An 18857-nucleotide genomic window follows, 5' to 3' on the forward strand; every position below is an offset into this window, starting at 1 on the left:
GAAGTCTGGAGTGAAAACCAAGACTGAAGTGAAGATTTTAACTGAAATGTGAGAATTAAAGTGAAAATGTTGATACTGAGGGAGACGTGCGACGTGGAAAAAGGTTTTCCTGAAATCCGAAGTACTGCTGATGATTGAGTCAAAATGTTTCAAAGTGCTGCTCAGGTTGAAAGAAACAGTCCAGACCCCCCCCGGGCCGGTTCCAGACCCCCCCCGGGCCGGTTCCAGACCCCCCCCCGGGCCGGTTCCAGACCCCCCCCCGGGCCGGTTCCAGACCCCCCCCCGGGCCGGGGCCAGGGTCCGGGACCGGTCCAGGCCTGCTCACCCATCGTCCTGCAGACTGATCACAGCTTGGATTTGCGTCGTCGCTCCAGTCACCAATCAAACACTCAGCATTTTAACACAAACGCGCGCACACACTCACACACACACACACACACACACACGCAGCAGCAGCTCCTCCTCCATGAGCCCTTATAGAGTAAAACTGAAAGTCAAACAGAAGAAGAAGAAGACATCCCTGCCAATCGGATTTCAGAACCAGATTAAGATGCTGAAGTTTGAGTCTTTAAATTAAATCTCTGCCACGGCGCGGCGGCGGCGCCGAGCGAGCGGCCGTCAGTCGTCGGTGGAGTCCGTGTCGTCGTTGATGTAGTCCTCTTCCAGCGGCGTGCCGCCGTTCTGCGTCCCCCACTCGTCCTCGTCGTACTCTATGCTGTCATTGTCCTCCAGCAGCTCGTCGTCTGGCTCCGCCGCCGCCGCCGCCTGATCGCCGCCCACCCCGGGGCCGCCGCCGCCGCCCGGCGGCTCGGCGTCCTGCCGGCCGTGCTCCCCCGGCGGCGGGGGGCCGGCGGCGGCGGCATCCTGCGGCGCGGCGTAGCCCCCGTTGTTGTTGGAGGCGGCGGCGCGGTCGCGGCCCTCGTCCTCCACGTACACCCGCTGGTGGCACATGGGACACGTGTCCTGGATGTACAGCCACTTCCGCAGGCACAGCGCGTGGAAGTAGTGGTGGCACGGCGTGATGCGCGCCGAGCTGGCGAACTCCTGGTAGCAGATGGCGCACACGTCCCCGATGTCGCGCAGCTGCTCGTCGCGCACCTCGGGCAGCGAGTTGATCTTCTTGACGGCCGTGCGGCGGTTGATGAAGGTCTTCCAGCCGTTGCGCGCCTGCAGGTAGATGTTGAAGTAGGCGTGCAGGCACATCATGCAGGCGCGGATCTTGCTGCCCGACTCGAACATCATGGTGTAGGCGCCGTTCCCGAACATGATGACGCCGAACAGGAACTCGATGATGTTGCCCGTGGAGCGCACGTAGTACACGTAGTCGTCCAGCTTCTCCCACAGGACGTTGGAGAAGCCGTCCGCCATGAAGAGGCCGTAGACCGTCAGGGAGACCACCACCTGGAGGGGAGACCGCACACCGTGAGGACAGCCAGGAGACAGCCAGGAGACACTGGAGACAGCGTGGAGACAGCGAGGAGACAACGAGGAGACAGCGAGGAGACAGCGAGGAGACAGCTGCTCTGACGTGACCATACAGCTGATTATGTCTCAGCTAGCATTAGCCTGTATCCACAGCAGCATCCATCCAATTTCATCCACCTATCTGAACTCCCACGAGTCCTCGAGCCCCCTATGGCGTGTAACCCCCCCTATAGTTGCAGCAAACCCTCCGGTCCCCTTTTTAAAAGACGGACCACCACCCCGGTCTGCCAGTCTAGAGGTTCTGTCCCCGACCGCCACGCGACGTTACAGAGACGAGTCAACAAGACAGTCCAGAACATCCAGACACGGAGGCCCCGCCCACACGAAGCCAAAATGCTCATAGCTCCAAAAACGTTTGCCCGTAAAGACGGAGTTGACTCAATATTTATGACCGTCCACATGACTGTTTTCAAAACGGCCGAAATGTTGCAATAACATGCCAGGCCGCTAGGAGGCGCTTCATTGACAACTGCCGGAAATACACGGCCATGTCATAGCGAAAGTGCTAGCTGCTGGATGTTCCAGGTCTGACTCAACACCTCCTCCTAGTGGCCCTTCGTGATCTTTTTCATGGTCGATCCAACGTTACATGAAGCACGGCGTTCTCCATGCTGGCTCGTTGTATCCGGCGGTGCTGAAGGAGTGCAGTATTTTGCGGCTTAAGGCTGGCAGCCTTCAGCAGGACGTCTGCTACACCGCACAGCGCCACTGATGTTTACAGCGTTCTGCGCATTTGTTTTGACGTAGCGCGACGACGCAGCGAATCAGGAAACGCTCCGAAACAGGAGGAACTACGGAGCCACGGATTCAACAGATCTCAGAACTGTTCACCCTGGGACCTGGTTTCAAAAATGTTTGGTTTCAGATCCACGGAGTGCTGGATTCGTGCGGATGACAGGGTGAATTGATCAAATCATTTGGAGTCCTGGCCTGGATTCGTCTTGGTGGACGGGGACTGAAGGTACTCAGGGCGAATCTCGTCCACCACCTGTGCCTTGAGACCTAGGAGCTGACCCACCACCTCAGAGACTTCAGCCCGGGTGATGGACGAGTCCACCTCTGAGACCTCAGTCCGTCAACACAAATCAACAGACCAGCCACGGACCTGACCCCTGACCCGCTGGTCTCGCAACGCAATCGACACCATCATTTCAACAAAGAGCAGAGGAGCGAGGGACCCTTCCTGCTCAGACGGGACTCGGCCTGCTGGGTGTGTGATGGACGCCCGGGGCCGTGCAGAGGGGACACGTGTCCCTGGAGGACGTAGAAGACGTCTATATATCTGGATCTCTGACGACAGGCCTGCTGCTGATCGGCCGGCGCTGCTGCCTGAGCTTCTGGAGGACTCAGAAGAACGCCGCGATAAAAGACGTCCAACAGATGACGGTGGCCGTTCTGGCGAACCCAATCGTAAGACGGACGATCTGACTGGGGATGTGGACGATTTGGATGTCATCACTAGGCGCCTTTACACGCGTTCATATAACTGGCTTATATGGTGGAGCAGACTGTTAATGCGTCACGTAAACGACCGAGTGGATCCGCTTCACTCGGAGCGGATTGTACGAGGTGGTCTACACCGATCGACACTCCACGTCTCATAGCAACGCCGCTTGACAGCGGAGCGGATTAAACGGGGAATATTTATTCCGCGCATGCGCGCCCCCGTCCGTAATGACGTGTGACGTGCCAGTAAACAGAAGCAGGACAGTCAGAAACAAGCAGAACGACGGTGGCTGAAAAACACTTTAATAAAAACCCCGAGAGAAGAAACGCTGGAGAGGAGAGATGGAAGCAAACTGTGAAACAGCGAGTTGTATAAGATCTCCGTAGCAGAATACAAGCGATCGCCGGCTGGTGTTATGGATTAACTGGTTCCCGTGTTAACGAATGACGGCGGAGGTCTGTGTGAACCCATGCTGATTGCAGCAGCTGTTAAAGTAAGACTCACAAAAGACTTTAAACGTATACACTCACTGTAACTGTCGATAACCTGCGTTCACCAGAACAACTACAAGTTTCAGTCTGATGGTCACAAGTTAACACGGGCACCAGGTCATTCGAAACATCGGCATGGAGCAGAGCTCACACCGAGACGTGGCGCTCGGCGCCGCGGTGCTCCGGCCGGGGAGCAGCCACTGCTTCAGCAGCGAATCGTGGAGATGTTGGGACTTTATTAGAGCAGAGATCAGCAGATAGAAACTCTCTGCTGGGTCTGAGGCTGCTGCTGCAGAGAGGAGACCTGGAGGGTCCTCCAGAGACTCTGTCCTCATGTCACAGGACGCTGTATAATCCGCTTCAGCCAGGGTCCTGGAGAACCAGGATTCATCGTGGATCGGTTTGTCTGCCGTACATGAATACACTCCGTTTAATAGGATTGTTTACAATCGGATTGAAAAAGCACCATGTAGACTGGGCCATGGAGAGGGTCGATGCAGCTGCTGTCTGAGAAGACGAGGACGGAGCAGAGGAAGGTCAAACGGCTCTGTCCACCAAACCGAGATCCCCCCCCCCCCGGACTGCTCCAGTCGAGGTCGTTTCCACGGCAACTACCATCTGCAACTGGGACACAAAGACTGGAGTGCCACAGGAGGAGGACGGGTCAAACTACAGACACACCCTGGACCACACCCGTCCTGTACCCGTCACCCTCCCTCGCCCCTTTACTGGATTACCCCCCCGACTCTGGAGTACTTCTCAAAGACGGGGCGCCGCAGACGGCGGCCCTGGCGTCTCTCCACCGCAACAAACTCCTGGTACGAGTAACTGTACCGGGCAATAAAAATCGGATTCTGATATTGGAAGTTAGGAGATTGATGACGTTTGGCGCCGCCCCCTGCTGCACGACTTAGAAACTACAACCATAAATTAAAAAGAAAAGCAGGGTGGTGCAACAACGCTGTGCGACTGAGTCAACTGACTCACCACACGGAGAATTTCTGAACCGCAGCCTGATTCCACAGTGGAGGTGGAGGACAGGGAGGACAGGGAGGACACAGAGGACATGGTCCACTGGGACTCAGTGTCCCCGGCCTCCTCGGGACCTGAGAGAAGCTCTCCCGGAGGTGGGAGTTGAAAGCCCTGCTGACAGAGGGTTCCACCTGACGGTCCCAGCAGACCCTCCAGCAGGTCTGGTCCTGCCGGGTCTGTCCAGGTTCCTCCTCCACCAGGTGGACATCCGTCCACAGCTCTGTCCTCTCTTCACCCGAGAGTCCAAGACACGAGGTCAGAGGTCAGATGACACCACAACAAAGTCGACCATCGACCTCCGACCTGGAGTGTCCTGGTGCCAGGTGGTCTTATGGACCCCCTGTGGTGGAACATGCTGCTGGTTCTGGACAAACTGTGGCTGAACAGACGTCCAAAACAGGTGGAGCAGCAGCGATTAGCATTAGCGTGAGGCAGAAGGCTCACCTTGAGGCAGAGCTCCACGCAGAAGGCGGTGACGGCGAACAGCCAGGTGTTGAGGGCGTAGTGGTGCCACAGGGCGTAGCTGAGCGCCACCGGCAGCACGAAGAGCGCCAGCGACACCAGCAGGACGGGGAAGTGGCGGCGGAACGAGGACACGTGCGAGGCGCTGAGGGACATGAGGACGGGGTCGGTCATGCCGTGGATGAAGTGCAGGATGGCCGTGAGGAGGAGGCACATGTTCCGGCTCAGACGCACCTACGGGTCAGACACACACTCCGTTAGTGGTGTGTGTGTGTGTGTGTGTGTGTGTGTGATGGACTGTGGACCCTGCGGACACCCACCAGGCGCTCCTCGGGGTCCAGGCTGCTGAGTCCGGTCTGCAGAGCCAGGATGAAGAAGAGCACCGGCGCCACGAAGCCCAGGCGCTTGTCCTCCTCCTCCGTGGAGCCTGCAGGGTGAAAACGTGACACTTCAGCCGGAGGGTAACGGTCCGGAGCGGGCGGCGGCGCCGGGCGGCGCCGGGCGGCGGGCCGTACCGATGAACGCCAGGATGCTGAGGCCCAGGTAGTGGGCCACGGACGAGATGACGGCGCTCATGCCGAGCACGGTGAGCGTGGAGTCGCAGCCGGAGATGATCAGGTTACTGGTCAGGTCCCAGAAGACGTCCCAGCTCAGCAGGTAGCCCTGCAGGCGGCAGACACACACACACGCACACACACACACACACACACACACACACACACACACACACACACACACACACACACACACACACACACACAGAGTCCACTCCACCAATCAGCACCCGTCCTGATCAAACCAACCAGTCACTTCTCCCAGCATCCCTCGGCCTGAGACTTTATTCCTGTTTACATCCAAATAAAGGCTAAGACAACCGGTCCACGCCCCACCAGTTGAGAAACCCCAGTGGTCAGAACCTGAAGCCCCCGTGACCTTTGAACCTGCGACTTCAGGCAGAACTGACCTGGGAATGTGAGCCCCCGTCGGCGGCGGCCCCCGTGGCGTCGCCGCTCTCCCTCCTCACCGCTCGCACCACGTAGACCAGGATGAGCGCCTGGGCCGTGACCCGGGTCAGCCAGAAGACCCGCAGCACGTCGGGGAAGCGGATCCTCTTCCAGGTGTCCTCCAGCAGCAGCTGCAGGCCGTAGATCCGGTACATGTGGCGCACCAGCAGGTAGACGTACCTGCAGGAGTAGTAGAAGCAGCGGAGCCGCGCGGCGAGGCACACGGCCGTGTTGAGCGCCAGCGCCAGGCCCGACAGCACGGCCACCAGCTGCCGCACGTCGGCGGGCAGCTCCATGGCCAGCCCCCACAGCGGCACCATGACGTCCAGCACCACCAGCGCCGCGAACGCCGACTGCAGGTCGAGCAGGAAGACGTATCCCACGGCGAACAGCAGCTGCACGGCGGCCATGGCGAGCCACAGCGTGGGCCCGTTGCGCGGCAGCAGCCGGAAGCCCAGCGCCGCCTTGTAGTAGGCGCTGTAGAAGTCTATGTGGGAGGCGGCGTAGTAGTTGATGAGGACCGCCGCCGCGCCCAGCAGGACGGCCGAGAACAGCGTGTAGAAGCGGAACAGGGCCTTCTGGGAGAGCAGCAGCACCATGCCGGAGACCAGGACGCCTGGCGGACAGAGAGGACAGAGGCGGCCGTGACGGACACGAAAAAGCAGCGGCGGCCGGCGGCTTCTCGCCGGGCGAAGGCGTCCCAACACGCCCTCTCCTTCGCCACCGTCACAGGAAAACTGAATTTCTGAGAGGAACCCGGCTCCGTGTGCTCATTTACAAAATCAAACCCCGAGGAGCAGTTATGATGGCAGATAATCTATAAATCACAATCTGTCTTTTTGATTTTTTTAAATATGGAAATATAAATAATCAGAAAACAATGAAGCACAGATCTGGTTTAGCGTCAGTCGAAGGAACCCGGTAAAAACTAGGGTTGTCGAACTTAATCACATTAATCATGATTAATTCATGTAGGATTGACTGAAGTTTTTGTTTTTATAAATCATGATTAAGCACGTAATTAGGCTCAGGTTTTTTTTTTTTTCAGTTTGAAAACTGCATTTTTAACAGAGACGTTACATTAAGTTGGTCTACATGACACTTTATTTTGAAAGAAAATCCAACAAGGTCAGAAAGGAAATTCTCTGATTCCTGATCAAGACGCTCGGGTCAGAAATCAGTCGCTGCAGGAAGTCTCCGTGCTCAAACTTCAAGGACTTTAAATTCAACTTTAAAAGTAATTGTTTGGACTGATGAATGCTTTACGGTATGTGCTGAAAACTGCAAAAAATAAGGCGATTCAAAGCGTGATCAACAGTGATGAAAAACAATCTTTTGACAGTCCTAGTAAAAAGATTTCATTGGACATAAATGACATAAAACACATAAATGGAGACTGTTGTGTCTTCCAGTCACCTTCCTGTGAATGGTTACTGAGATAAGAAGCTTTAGTCTTCCAGCGACTCCGGTCGGTGACCCACAGTTCACTGAACTTTGACCTTTATGGTTCCTTTGAGGCAGACTTTCAAACTGTGGTTTGAAAAAATTCATGTGTTTTTTGGTTTTAGTAGTCAAACATAAGGAAGGCAGGTGGAGGAAACAGGAGCTCGGCTGTTGGCTGGCAGCACCTTCTTTACCCCCCCTGCTCCTCCAGAGCTAAAGCTGCTGAGCGGCGCCAGGACTTCCCAGGTCCTGATCCGGTTAAAGGTCTGCAGATCAGACAGCCTGGGTTATGCAAGCTGAACACTGGCTGTACACAGAGCAATAAAACATTTAGAATTACAGCATGCTGGCGTGGGCAGGTGTCATAATCATTATGTCCTTCTTTCATTTAAAGCAGTTTCTCATTTAACAGCTCCTACATAAATTCTTAAATCCTCCGTGTCCGTTTCCCACCCGGCTGGGAGACACCAGTCAGTCCACTGACCTGGATCAAGTTTGAATCGAGTCTGAGGAGTCCTGCTTTATTACATTTACAGATTAATGTTGGTAAGATGACTGCTTTCATACAGAGCCGGGTCCGTCTGGCTGCTGTTCGGGCTCACATCAGAAGCAGAACCTCATCAGACCCTTCACTTCACGGACAGGAGTCACCATCTGGACTGGACACCAAAACTGCCGCTACACCTGAGAACACCTGCGGCTAGCTGTTAGCTAAACACCCGCAGAACCGGAGCGAAGCGAGCTTTAGGGAAACTCGTGAGGAGTTCACGCGGATCCGAGCCGTGTGAACGGGGTCAAACGGTCTTTACCGGGTCTGACAGGTGACTCTGTGCCCCGCTGTGCTGACTGACACCGTCCCGGCTAACCCCGGCTGCTAGCTAGCTGCCAGCGGCCAGAGCTGGAAGAGAAACGGACTCACCCATGACCCGGACCAGCACCTTCCCCGCCGCGCCGGCCCATCCCGAGCCCGGGTCGTAGTAGGAGTTGAAAATCGCGTCGATGATGAAGATGCAGGGAACTCGCAGAGCCACGTCCAGCACCGCTAAGGCCTGCTGGCCCAGGCGGGCTTGAGTGGACGCCATCCGGCTTCAGCTGCGGGCTCACGGTCCTGCAGGGCCCCGGGTATCCATGAAAGCCAGAACCACGGCGAGGCCCCCGGACGGACCCCCAGCTCGGCCCCCGGCCGGCTGCGGTTTCGCTTTGCCTGACGTTTATCTGGCAGCTGGCGACCTGCCGCGGTCCGCCATGTCCGCCGAGCCCAACCTCCTGTTGCCGCCGCCGCTGCTGTCACACCGGGAGTTACAGAGGCCGGGCACGCGCTCGCCGCCGGCGGCAGGTGAAGTTCACGTTTCCTCGCGGACGCGCGCTGTCAGCAATCACGAAAAATGCCCGAACGTCTCGGAACCGTGCATTTCCCCAGCGCTCCGGCCAGATCACAGAAGTTCATCTGACGTAACGCGGCGTAACTTCCAGCGTCAGTGGGCGTGGTGATGACGTCATGACGTTTTGATTAGCCCCGGACTTCCGGATGTTTAAATAAACTTTAAAAAAATGAAATAATTTTTATGAAATTGAACTTTTTAACTGAAAATGTTTGAAGACTGATTCCAAAGAAAAAATAAAAAAAACAAAACATATATTACAATAAATATATTCAAACAATTTGACGTTGAAATAAAAAAAAATATTCTGAAATACTGCAAAAAAATGGGTGAAGAGGCTTTCTATAAATTATTCTTTGCTCTAAATTTGTGAGAAAAACTCAAAAACCAACTGGAGGCTGAGGCTATTATTTATTGATTTATTTAAATTTTCCACTTGCTTTATGGAGTCTCCATTTCTGCTGCCATATTCAGAATTTGGTGTAAACAGCCTGAAAGTATGGCAGTGTGAGTACCACGGGGCACTGACAACAAGACACTGGGCTGAAGAAAACCGAAGCACTCGACAGGAAGGGCCGGAGCCATCTCTGAGGTTTTTCAACATCTGCTGCACCATGATGAAGAACTTCTGTGAGCCTGGACTGAAGGTCTTTTTGAAAGGGGTCAATTACAGGTCATTTTAATTCCACAGTGAACTCTGAGATGAACTTGGAGTCAAACTAATAGAGAGACGTCACAGAACTGACAGTGACAGAACTGAAAGAGAAAAAGAAACTGACTAAGGGCAACAAATTCATCAACCAGTCTGGCTCAGCCGTCCCACAAGGGCCAACATTTCCATCCCTAAATACATAGAAATAAATACAACAACATGAATCAACTCACATAGAAGAGAAATCAGATTCAGTGAGTGTTTCCAGGTTTAATGAGGTTTTGGCCTGAGGTTTCTTGGGGATGTTTTGTTTCTAAAATCTGAGGCAAACAGATGAAGGCTGTTTGGTTGTCCTGTTTGAAAGCGGCGAGCGATCAGCTGGAGCTGAAGAAGACCTTGACGGTGTTGTTGTAGATGGCGTCAGCCAGCGCCACAGGATCTTCTCCCCTCGCCGCCGCCATCACCTCCAGCACTTGTCTAGACGAAACAAAAACAAAAAGAAGGCGTGATTTCCTGTGAAGCCCAGGGATGGGCGTGGCCCCGGAGCAGCGTGGAGCCGGGCGCCGCTCACATGATGTGGCAGGGCTCGTTCCGGTCCTTCAGGCAGTGGCCCTCCTCCCACTTCTTCTTGGTGGGAAACGTCGTCTGGACATATTTAGCGCCTGCATGAGTGTTTTTCACCCCACACCAGGGGGCGTCTGAGGGGCAGGGAGAGGCCGAAGTCAGTCCACAGTAATCAGATTACTGGTTCTCGGGGTTGTGGTGCGGCCGGGGCTCACCGGTCTCGATCATCAGCCTCTCGGTGGGGATGGACTTCATGGCCTCCATGTTGGCTGCTGTTTTCAGGGAGCTGGAAACAGAGACTTCTGGGTAACGTCGCCATAAAACACACAAACCATCAGCAGGTTCCCCAAACTCCAGTCAGTAAACCAGCCGGTGAGGCTGATTTAAATAACATCATAGATGATCATGTTTTCCCATCACGTCCGTCAACTAGAAGAAAATGACCAGCACGGACTCCACCAGGACGACTGAAGAACCAGGAAATGAAAGAACCACAGCTACTGGAGCGTCACGCGGAGGAACATACTCCAAAAGAAAAGGTTCTCACTCGGGGAGCTGAGCCTTAACAGAACTGAATGGAACATCTAGACCAGCGTTCTGCAACCTTTAAGACCAGAAGAGCTATTTTAGTGACTTTCAGCCAGTCCAGCTGTTCTGAATCCATAAAGAACATTTAAACTTCAAAACGAGGCGACTGCAGTTCAGGAAGCTTCGTATAGTTTTGATTCACAAACAAAAATATATCTTATGATGCATTTATGAAGTTAGGGTTCAGAGTAGTGAACATTTTATGAAATTTAACCTGTGTTTGAACCTGATTTTAACAGTTTTGCTCCTATTTTCAAGTATTTTTTGTTGATAATTTTGAAATTTTAGCTGTTTCACCCTTTTTACCTCCTTTAAAACAGTTTTGCATGTTTTTTTCCAAACATATTTAAAGCTAGGGTTGGCGATCTTAATGAGATACATTTTTTTAAATACTGGTTAAAATGATCTTTACGACTCGATGGGAAACAATTCATGGCGTGTTTTTAAAGTAGAGCGGAAAATATCCGCTATCTACAGCAGGAGTAAAACGGGAAAAACAGCAACCAATAGTCTTGACGGGACACCTTTTTTTAAACCAATCAAATCCCTTCGCCGTTCGACCTGCCCCCTGCGCGTACATGTCAATGGCGTGCACTGACCCAGGTTCAGTGCGCGCGTTGCCAAGCGCGCTCTCGGCGCTCGCGTGAAAAATAGACCGAAGCGGAGCGGGCGCGCTGCAGAGGGCGCGCTGCGGCGCGCTGCAGAGGGCGTGCCGCAGAGGGCGCGCCGCAGAGGGCGCGCTGCAGAGGGCGCGCTGCAGCGGGCGAGCCGCGCCGCTCCCCTGCGCGTCGTGTGCGGGCAGTCAGATAGGTTCACATGGGAGGCGATCAGAAACTCCATGCACGGCGCTTCCGCGTCCAGTGCGTTCCCCCCCGTAACAGCGGGAGCTCCTCCAATGGGGTGGGAGCTGGGCGGAGCTGGGCGGAGCCTTGGGGAGATGCTACATTCGAATACATGCTAGTTTTCCAAGATCGCCAACCCTAGCTTTAAGTTCTTCTTTCAGAAATTCTAAACATTTCATGTTTTTTAAGACGTTCTATCACTTTTTTCCCCATTTCTTGTGGTTTTATCTGCTTTTCCAAATCTTACCTTACCCCTGCTCCAAACTAAAGGAAGAACCCGGAGGAAGTTCAGCTCCAACACAACTGTTTCAGCTCTGATGTCTGAATTCTTCATATTTCAGAGAATCATCTTCTGCTCCGTCTCGGTGAATGAACCTGCTGCTTTTGTGATTGGTCAGATGCTGCAGGCTCCGCCCCTTTTATGCGGCTATGCACTGATCGCCATTAGATAAAACTGAATTGCTGAGATGAAGACCCGCTGATCCGGACTGAGGGTGTCTGAGAGTCTGCTGTATAACCCAACAGAACCGTCTCACCATCCGTTTATTCCGATGTAGAGGTCCAGGTCGATGAGCGCAGCGGCGTCTTCTGACGTCCCGTCAAACGAGTGGACCTGAGGGAAGACAGCGGCCGCTGGTCAGAGTGAAACAGAGAGACGCCTTCCAGGACCACAACAGCAGGGGTGTTCAACCTGCGGCTCTGGAGCCACACGTGGCTCTTCAGTTTCTCTGTAGCGGCTCCAGGAAGCCTTCATCACAAGATACCTGAATAAACATTTAACTTACTTCTAAATTATTATATGATTCATCACTCTTGGTTCAGAAGGGATTCAACAAAGCCACAAGTAAAGTTAGGAAAACAGCAAAAACCACAACAAATGGGGAAAAAATGATAGAACAGCTTAAAAAACCTGAAATGTCTCCAATTTGTAACATAACAAAATGAAATATGGCAGAAAAAAGCAAACAAAACTGTTTAAAAAGGTGAAATGGCAAAAAAAAAGCAGCTTGTAAAGAGGAACAAAACTGTTAAAATCAGGGACAAAAACAGGCTCAGTGTAATAAAATGCTCTCTGCTCTGGAGTTTTAACTGGAGTTAAAACTTCAGGAATGCATCTTAAGATCTAGTATCTGTTTGTGAAGCTTCCTGAGCTGCAGTCGCCTCGTTCTAAAGGTTAAATTTAAATGTTCTTTATGGCTCCAGAACAGCTGGACTTGTCTGAAAGTCACTGGAACGATTCTTTTGGTCATGAAGGTTGCAGAACGCTGCAGTACAACAACAAACACAGGTTTGCCTCCACAGCACAAAGCCACTGATGTTCGCTGGCCAGTGGAAACGGAGGGAATGTCTGATCTCAGGTCTGCTGCTCTGATTTAAAGCCTTCTGTAGCTCCGTTGTTCTTCACATCCTGGACTTTAAATATCTGCAGCGTCTCTATCAAAACCTGCCAGACGGATCCTCTGTGGTTCTGGTTTCAGAATGAATGATTTCTGATCCATTCTTTCTGATTCGGTTGCACCATCAGCCTGGCTGTGCCGTTATAGTTTAGCTGTTAGTAGTTTCAGGATCACATAACGCGGAGGAGGAAGATGCTCTACAGTCTGGTGTATAGATTAGGTGTCGATTTAAATTCCCTTCTTCTTGTTACAGGTCAGATATCTTCACCTGTCCACCCTTCAGAACACGTGTCGGTTCTGTAATCTGACTTCCTGTTAGATGCTGGGAAACGTTCTCACCACTCCTCCAACGCATCGCTCCCGATTCCTCTTCATGATGTCTGTCAAAGACAAAGAGAGGTGGGACGGTTTGTCTCGCATGTCCTCCAGTGTGGACCCAGTTCTCGACGCTTCGGTTCAAACCGACCGACGAACTCCTGATGCGAGTTCCTGCAGTGCAGGAACATCGGCAGCTTCGTCTCCTCGGCCAGATCGAACTGCTGCTCAAAGTACCTGAGACAGAACCAGGCAGAGGAGACGGTCAAGGACCAGATCCGTGGACAGACGGGAGGCTATCGCGGGGGAACACGGAGGTCAAAGGTAACAGACGCACTCAAAACTCAACGGTTTCAACCGCAGCCTCGCTGAACTCCCACTGTGAAACTCACTTCATTTGTGTTTCTTTGGGGCAAAACTCCAGCCTGTCAAAATCTGGGGGGGAAAAAAGAAATGCTGACTCGGCATCTTAAAAAAAAAAAAAAAAGCAGAAAAATGCTCAGCAGTGTAGTCGTGTGTGTGTGTGTGTGTGTGTGTGTGTACACACACCGAGTCCGCACTCCCCCACCGCCACCACCTTCCCTCGGTGCTGCGCCGCCAGCCGCCTCAGCCCGGACAGGTACTGCGCCGGCCCGCTCTGCTCGAACTCGCCGCAGCGGGTGGGATGGCAGCCCACCGTGCAGAAGAACTCCTCTGTGGGGGAGGAAGAGACGGGCAGCTACTGGGGGTCAACCGTTAGTCTTTTCTACACGTGTAACTCGTTACACACGACGTCATAGATTTATCTTTTTCTATCGCAGTTGCGCTACGTGACCACTAGAGGGCTCTGTCTCCATTGAAATACACTGCCTTACAATCCCATTAAATCAAAGAAATACCAGGAGTTATAATAAAAAATGGGCCTCAATTTCAGCTATTAAGTTGATAATATGTTCAGTGTCTTGTCACATTTCTTTGATTTGTTGTTAATAAAATCACTCATGCTAGCTTGTGAACCGCTAGCGTTAGCTGGCTCGGTAGCGTTAGCATCGGTGCTAGCAGCAGCGTCTCTCCCTCCAGCTTGTTGGGGTGTTTCCATGGCGGCTGGTCTCTCACAGATCCCGCACTGCTGTCCTTAACCAGCTTTCAATGACACAGCCGACACCCAGCAGTGGTTCCAGGTTGTGAGAAACCTGCCACACCGCGCTCTGCTCGCTGTTAGCTGCCATGGCGTCCCGAGTCAACGTGAACTGGCTGTGGCTTTTTTTTTGATCAACGTAACACGGCGCCGCATGTCTCTATTCTGTACGTGGATAACTGCACTAGAGGGAACATTCAGTTAGTTCATGTTAGTATCTGAAGCTTTCAGGAAACATCATCGATCAAAAAAATATATATGTGAAAAAAGAACGAGAAGGAGGAAAATGACGTGTACACCGTAACTGATTTTCCTAAATGGTTATGATTTATGATCTTCACTAACTTCCACGGTACTGTTCCAACGATTCACTCAAATCTAAAGAACAGCTGCTGCAGCCTCACTTCATTTGCAGCTCTCTCCAGTGTCTAACGACAGAAATGGACGTTTTCCCGGCAGGAGCCGGCCGGCGCCCTCACCTCGGCTCTCCGCCAGCTTCACCGCTTCGGCGCTGTCGTCCAGACTTCCTCCTGTGATCATGAACTGAAACACGGAGGAAGATCAGACCAGATGTGATGAAACGATTCAGCGATAAACGACGATCGGATGATTCTCTCTGCCACTCATGACATCAAGATTTCACTATTTCTGACGATCACACTGATTTTTAGCGACTTTCTCACAAATTTTCCCCCAAAATAAATGAACCACAGAAGAAAATCAGTTAATTCCAGCTCTGGTTTGTGGGGATCAGTCCTGCTGCCCCTTGCTGCCGTGCAGCAGCTCCTCGCTCACCTTGTCCACCCCGGTTCTCAGCGCTCGCTCGATGATTTGAGTGAAGTCATCTGAGAACAAGGCAGAAAAATCAGAAAACCTCCTTCCAGATATGAAGAGACGAGCGAAGGAGCGGCTCACCGTCGTGTTTCTGCTTCCCCCTGTAGAGGCCTCTGAACATGGGATCAGTCAGGTTCACTCCGATGTCTGAGGGAGGAAGAAGAGGAGCTGACTGAGACGAAGAAGAGCTGACTGAGAGGAAGAAGAGCTGAGTGAGAGGAAGAAGAGCTGACTGAGGGGAAAAAGAGCTGAGAGAGGAGGAAGAGCTGAGAGAGGAGGAAGAGCTGACTGAGAGGAAGAAGAGCTGACTGAGAGGAAGAAGAGCTGAGTGAGAGGAAGAAGAGCTGAGTGAGAGGAAGAAGAGCTGAGTGAGAGGAAGAAGAGCTGACTGAGAGGAAGAAGAGCTGACTGAGAGGAAGAAGAGCTGAGTGAGAGGAAGAAGAGCTGAGTGAGAGGAAGAAGAGCTGATTGAGAGGAAGAAGAGCTGACTGAGAGGAAGAAGAGCTGACTGAGAGGAAGAAGAGCTGACTGAGGGGAAAAAGAGCTGAGAGAGGAGGAAGAGCTGAGAGAGGAGGAAGAGCTGAGAGAGGAAGAAGAGCCGAGTGAGAGGAAGAAGAGCCGAGTGAGAGGAAGAAGAGCTGTCTGAAGGAGGAAGAACAGCTGACTGAGGGAGGAAGAAGAGCTGAATGAGTGAGGGAGAAGAGCTGACTGATGGAGGAAGAACAGTTGACTGAGGGAGGAAGAAGAGCTGAGTGACAGGAAGAAGAGCTGACTGATGGAGGTGGCGAAAGCTTTCTGGATCGACTGAAAGTAGAGAGAATGCAGTTTGGAGCAGCAGTGAGGTGGTGCAGGTGGAGATGGACTCTGGACAGGATATTGTTAATTATTACAAATCCCACTTTAAAATATTTGATTCATATTTTGACATTTCAGTTTTGTGGCAGATTCTGAACTGTCCAGTTTGGTTTCGTTCGGTTATCAGTGTTTATAGTAGAACTACAGTTTATAGTAGAACTGTATTAACTGTCAGTCAGATCATATCTATTGTGTGAGAATCACTATAAAGTAGAAACCTTTATCTTTTTAATTTCTTTCGTCAAAATGTGCGACATGTTGCAAAAAGAAGATGAAGGAGGTACAATAAACAGTGAGATAACCTTCATCTTCAGATTGTCAAACTACCTTCTTTACATATGTAGTGAGTGTCTCCTGCTTATTGGTAATTCCGGCTGTTATAAACACTGAAGAGCCAGACCGGTGCTCCAGTCTGCAGACTACCAGCTTCACCGTGTCAAACTGCACCGCTTTCACTTTGACTAACGCATTCATAAATTCATAACAGAGCAACAGAGAGCCACGTCCGGAGTCTTCTCCCCTCTAAAGCGACTTAAATCCCCATAAAGGGTCTTACCGATGAATCTGTACCGGGCCATGGCTGAAACGGAAACGATCCTGAAGAGAGTGACACATGAGGCTCTCACCATCATGGAGAAATACCGTAATGACTGGAATACACTCTCTCTCTCACACACACACACGCGCGCACACACACAAACTATAATGGAGAAATGCCGTAATGACTGGAATACACTCAAACACCACAGTGGAGAAATAGCTCATGGCTGAAAAAGACTCACAGATGCATCTCTCACCATAAAGGCGTCCTCACACAAAAGTTTGGTTCATTCTGGCAGAAATCTCGGAATGGCACAGCTTCTATTCAAATATATATTTTCTCTATATGTATGAAATAGATTAGAACAAGAAAAACACTTTGTCATTTATGTACAACAACAATAGAATCCTCCAGTGGGGGTTCCATTTCAAAGAATATAAAGAAGATATAGAAGTCAATGGCTTTATTATTTGAATCCCAAAGCTTTTATTTTTATATTATCATTATTTTTTTTAATTTTTTTTTTGAATCTCTGCGCTTTATATCGGTGTTTCCGGTATTTGTCATTACGTCATGAAGTCCCAGAATCCTCCGCGCTGCTTGAAGAAGGTGACAGGACGGTGAAAATGGCGGCCTATCTGAGCCACCAGCAGAAAGTCCTGCGGCTCTACAAGAAGTCCCTGAGACACCTGGAGTCCTGGTGTGTGTTCAGGTGGGTCCCCGACACACCCGGAGTCCCGGCGAGTGTGTGCGCGCGCGTGTGTGAGCGCGTGGGGGGAACAGAAGGAATCTCCGCTGCAGACAGGCTAAGCTAAGTGCTAGCTGATGCTAGGAGGTCACTTACGCTGCAAATGAGAGAAAAATGTCTTTATTGTTATAATCTAGGCTTGACTCCGACATATAATCCAGCGACTGCACGGTTTAATCTGACAGAATCCGATCTGGATTCATTAGATTTGCTCTGCAGGTGTTTATCTGACACCAGCTCGCTTCATAACAACAACAGTCTTTAAATGTAACCTTAATTTGGCTCAAACGCCGATAATGATCAAACTGTTCAACACATCCAGTGTAGCTTGTGTCATATTGATGAGTAGAGACAGTTTCTGTCTTAATAATGTTTTTATAAACAAATATCACACGTTTTGGGATTTGAATTCATTTAGTATTTTACTCTCATGTTGTCTGTTATTGCTGAGAAGTTTGAAGGTGTGATTGTAACTGAATGTATTCCAGTTGTGTTGTTGTGTGTGTTTGTTTTGAAGCGCGTTCAGCGTGAGGAAGATTCACTCCACGGTTGTTTCTCTTCCTCCTCAGAGACAAGTACCGCTTCTACGCCTGCATGCTGCGAGCTCGCTTCGACGAGAACAAGGATGAGAAGGACATGGTGAAGGCCACCATGCTGCTGAAGGCGGGAGAGGAGGAGTTCTGGACCAACCAGCATCCTCAGCCCTACATCTTCCCCGACTCCCCCGGAGGGACGTCCTACGAGCGATACGAGTGTTACAAGGTCACGGGATTATCCTTTAGACCTCTGGAAACGCTTCAAGTTGAAGGTAGAGGGGATTTTAGAGTCACTGACGCTGCGCTGTGTCCCTGCAGATCCCGGAGTGGGTGCTGGACCAGTGGCACCCCTCAGAGAAGGCCATGTACCCCGACTACTTCTCCAAGAGGGAGCAGTGGAAGAAACTGAGGATGGAGAGCTGGGACAAAGAGGTGAGTTTCAATCTAGCTCAGTTTTGAGACTACTGGAGAAGTTACCACACTTATCACACAGCGAACTAAAAATATCCTGCATTACCTGTAATCGGAAAATAAAAGCATCAGTACGTTATCTGAGGCGAGGCAGAGAGTCGGAGGGCAGAAAGAAAGCGCAGAACTCTGAACTTCCTTCAAACTGACCAACAGCTGAGGCTGTGTTCGTAGAAACTCTCTAATCATTTGATTTATCGTGAGAAAAATGCATTAAATCGGTATGAACAATCAAATGTATTGAAGTTTTAGCTGGAATTCAGTGTCAGTGACAGAAGAGCTGTGTGTGTTTGTAATGTGTGAAGAAGGGACGGACAGTAAAATCCAGCAGGTGGCGCCAGAGCTCAGTGGATGAGACTTTAATGCAGCTCACTACCATTTAGAAAACTTCACAGATGAAGGGAACTGGAGGAAAACGAAGCTTCACATGACAAAGCTTCAGATAAAGGAGTTGAAATGAAATGAAGGGCCATGGAGGAAACCCTGAGGGGTGTAGGGCCTGCTAACCACTGCTGCACCGCGCCGCCGTCACGGGAAACTGACCGCTTGCTCTCCGACCGTGTCTGTGCTTCAAGGTGGCCCAGCTGGAGGCCGAGACGCCCGGCGACGGACCCAAGACCGAAGCCCTGCCCCCCGCTCGCAAGGAGGGCGAGC

At 51.5% G+C, this 18857-nt stretch overlaps 3 protein-coding genes across 3 annotated transcripts in view; 1 reads left to right on the forward strand and 2 right to left on the reverse strand.

Moving 5' to 3' along the window:
• Window positions 1–281: 281 nt before the first annotated feature.
• Window positions 282–8831, reverse strand: rnf139 (ring finger protein 139). The gene is made up of 6 exons (XM_030120317.1): window positions 8284–8831; window positions 5882–6537; window positions 5433–5580; window positions 5238–5344; window positions 4900–5151; window positions 282–1401 (listed from the first exon to the last, which is right to left on the reverse strand). The coding sequence occupies exons 1-6, from the start codon at window positions 8444–8446 to the stop codon at window positions 619–621; spliced, it is 2109 nt and encodes a 702-aa protein (XP_029976177.1). The 5' UTR covers window positions 8447–8831; the 3' UTR covers window positions 282–618.
• Window positions 8832–9168: 337 nt separating this feature from the next.
• tatdn1 (TatD DNase domain containing 1) lies at window positions 9169–16596 on the reverse strand. The gene is made up of 12 exons (XM_030120318.1): window positions 16467–16596; window positions 15137–15202; window positions 15017–15066; window positions 14701–14764; window positions 13654–13797; window positions 13497–13539; window positions 13256–13341; window positions 13129–13169; window positions 11929–12005; window positions 10178–10248; window positions 9970–10096; window positions 9169–9875 (listed from the first exon to the last, which is right to left on the reverse strand). The coding sequence occupies exons 1-12, from the start codon at window positions 16540–16542 to the stop codon at window positions 9773–9775; spliced, it is 948 nt and encodes a 315-aa protein (XP_029976178.1). The 5' UTR covers window positions 16543–16596; the 3' UTR covers window positions 9169–9772.
• A 437-nt stretch (window positions 16597–17033) lies between these two features.
• ndufb9 (NADH:ubiquinone oxidoreductase subunit B9) overlaps window positions 17034–18857 on the forward strand; it is a 2019-nt gene continuing 195 nt past the window's right edge. Inside the window, exons 1-4 of the mRNA XM_030120322.1 lie at window positions 17034–17163; window positions 17769–17961; window positions 18054–18167; window positions 18779–18857. The exon at window positions 18779–18857 is cut by the window's right edge and continues 195 nt beyond it. Of these exons, the coding sequence (XP_029976182.1) occupies window positions 17078–17163; window positions 17769–17961; window positions 18054–18167; window positions 18779–18857 (472 nt within the window). The 5' untranslated portion in view covers window positions 17034–17077. The remainder of the gene's footprint in view (window positions 17164–17768; window positions 17962–18053; window positions 18168–18778) is intronic.

Source organism: Salarias fasciatus, chromosome 22 (assembly GCF_902148845.1).
Source record: "Salarias fasciatus chromosome 22, fSalaFa1.1, whole genome shotgun sequence".
Lineage (NCBI taxonomy): Eukaryota > Metazoa > Chordata > Actinopteri > Blenniiformes > Blenniidae > Salarias > Salarias fasciatus.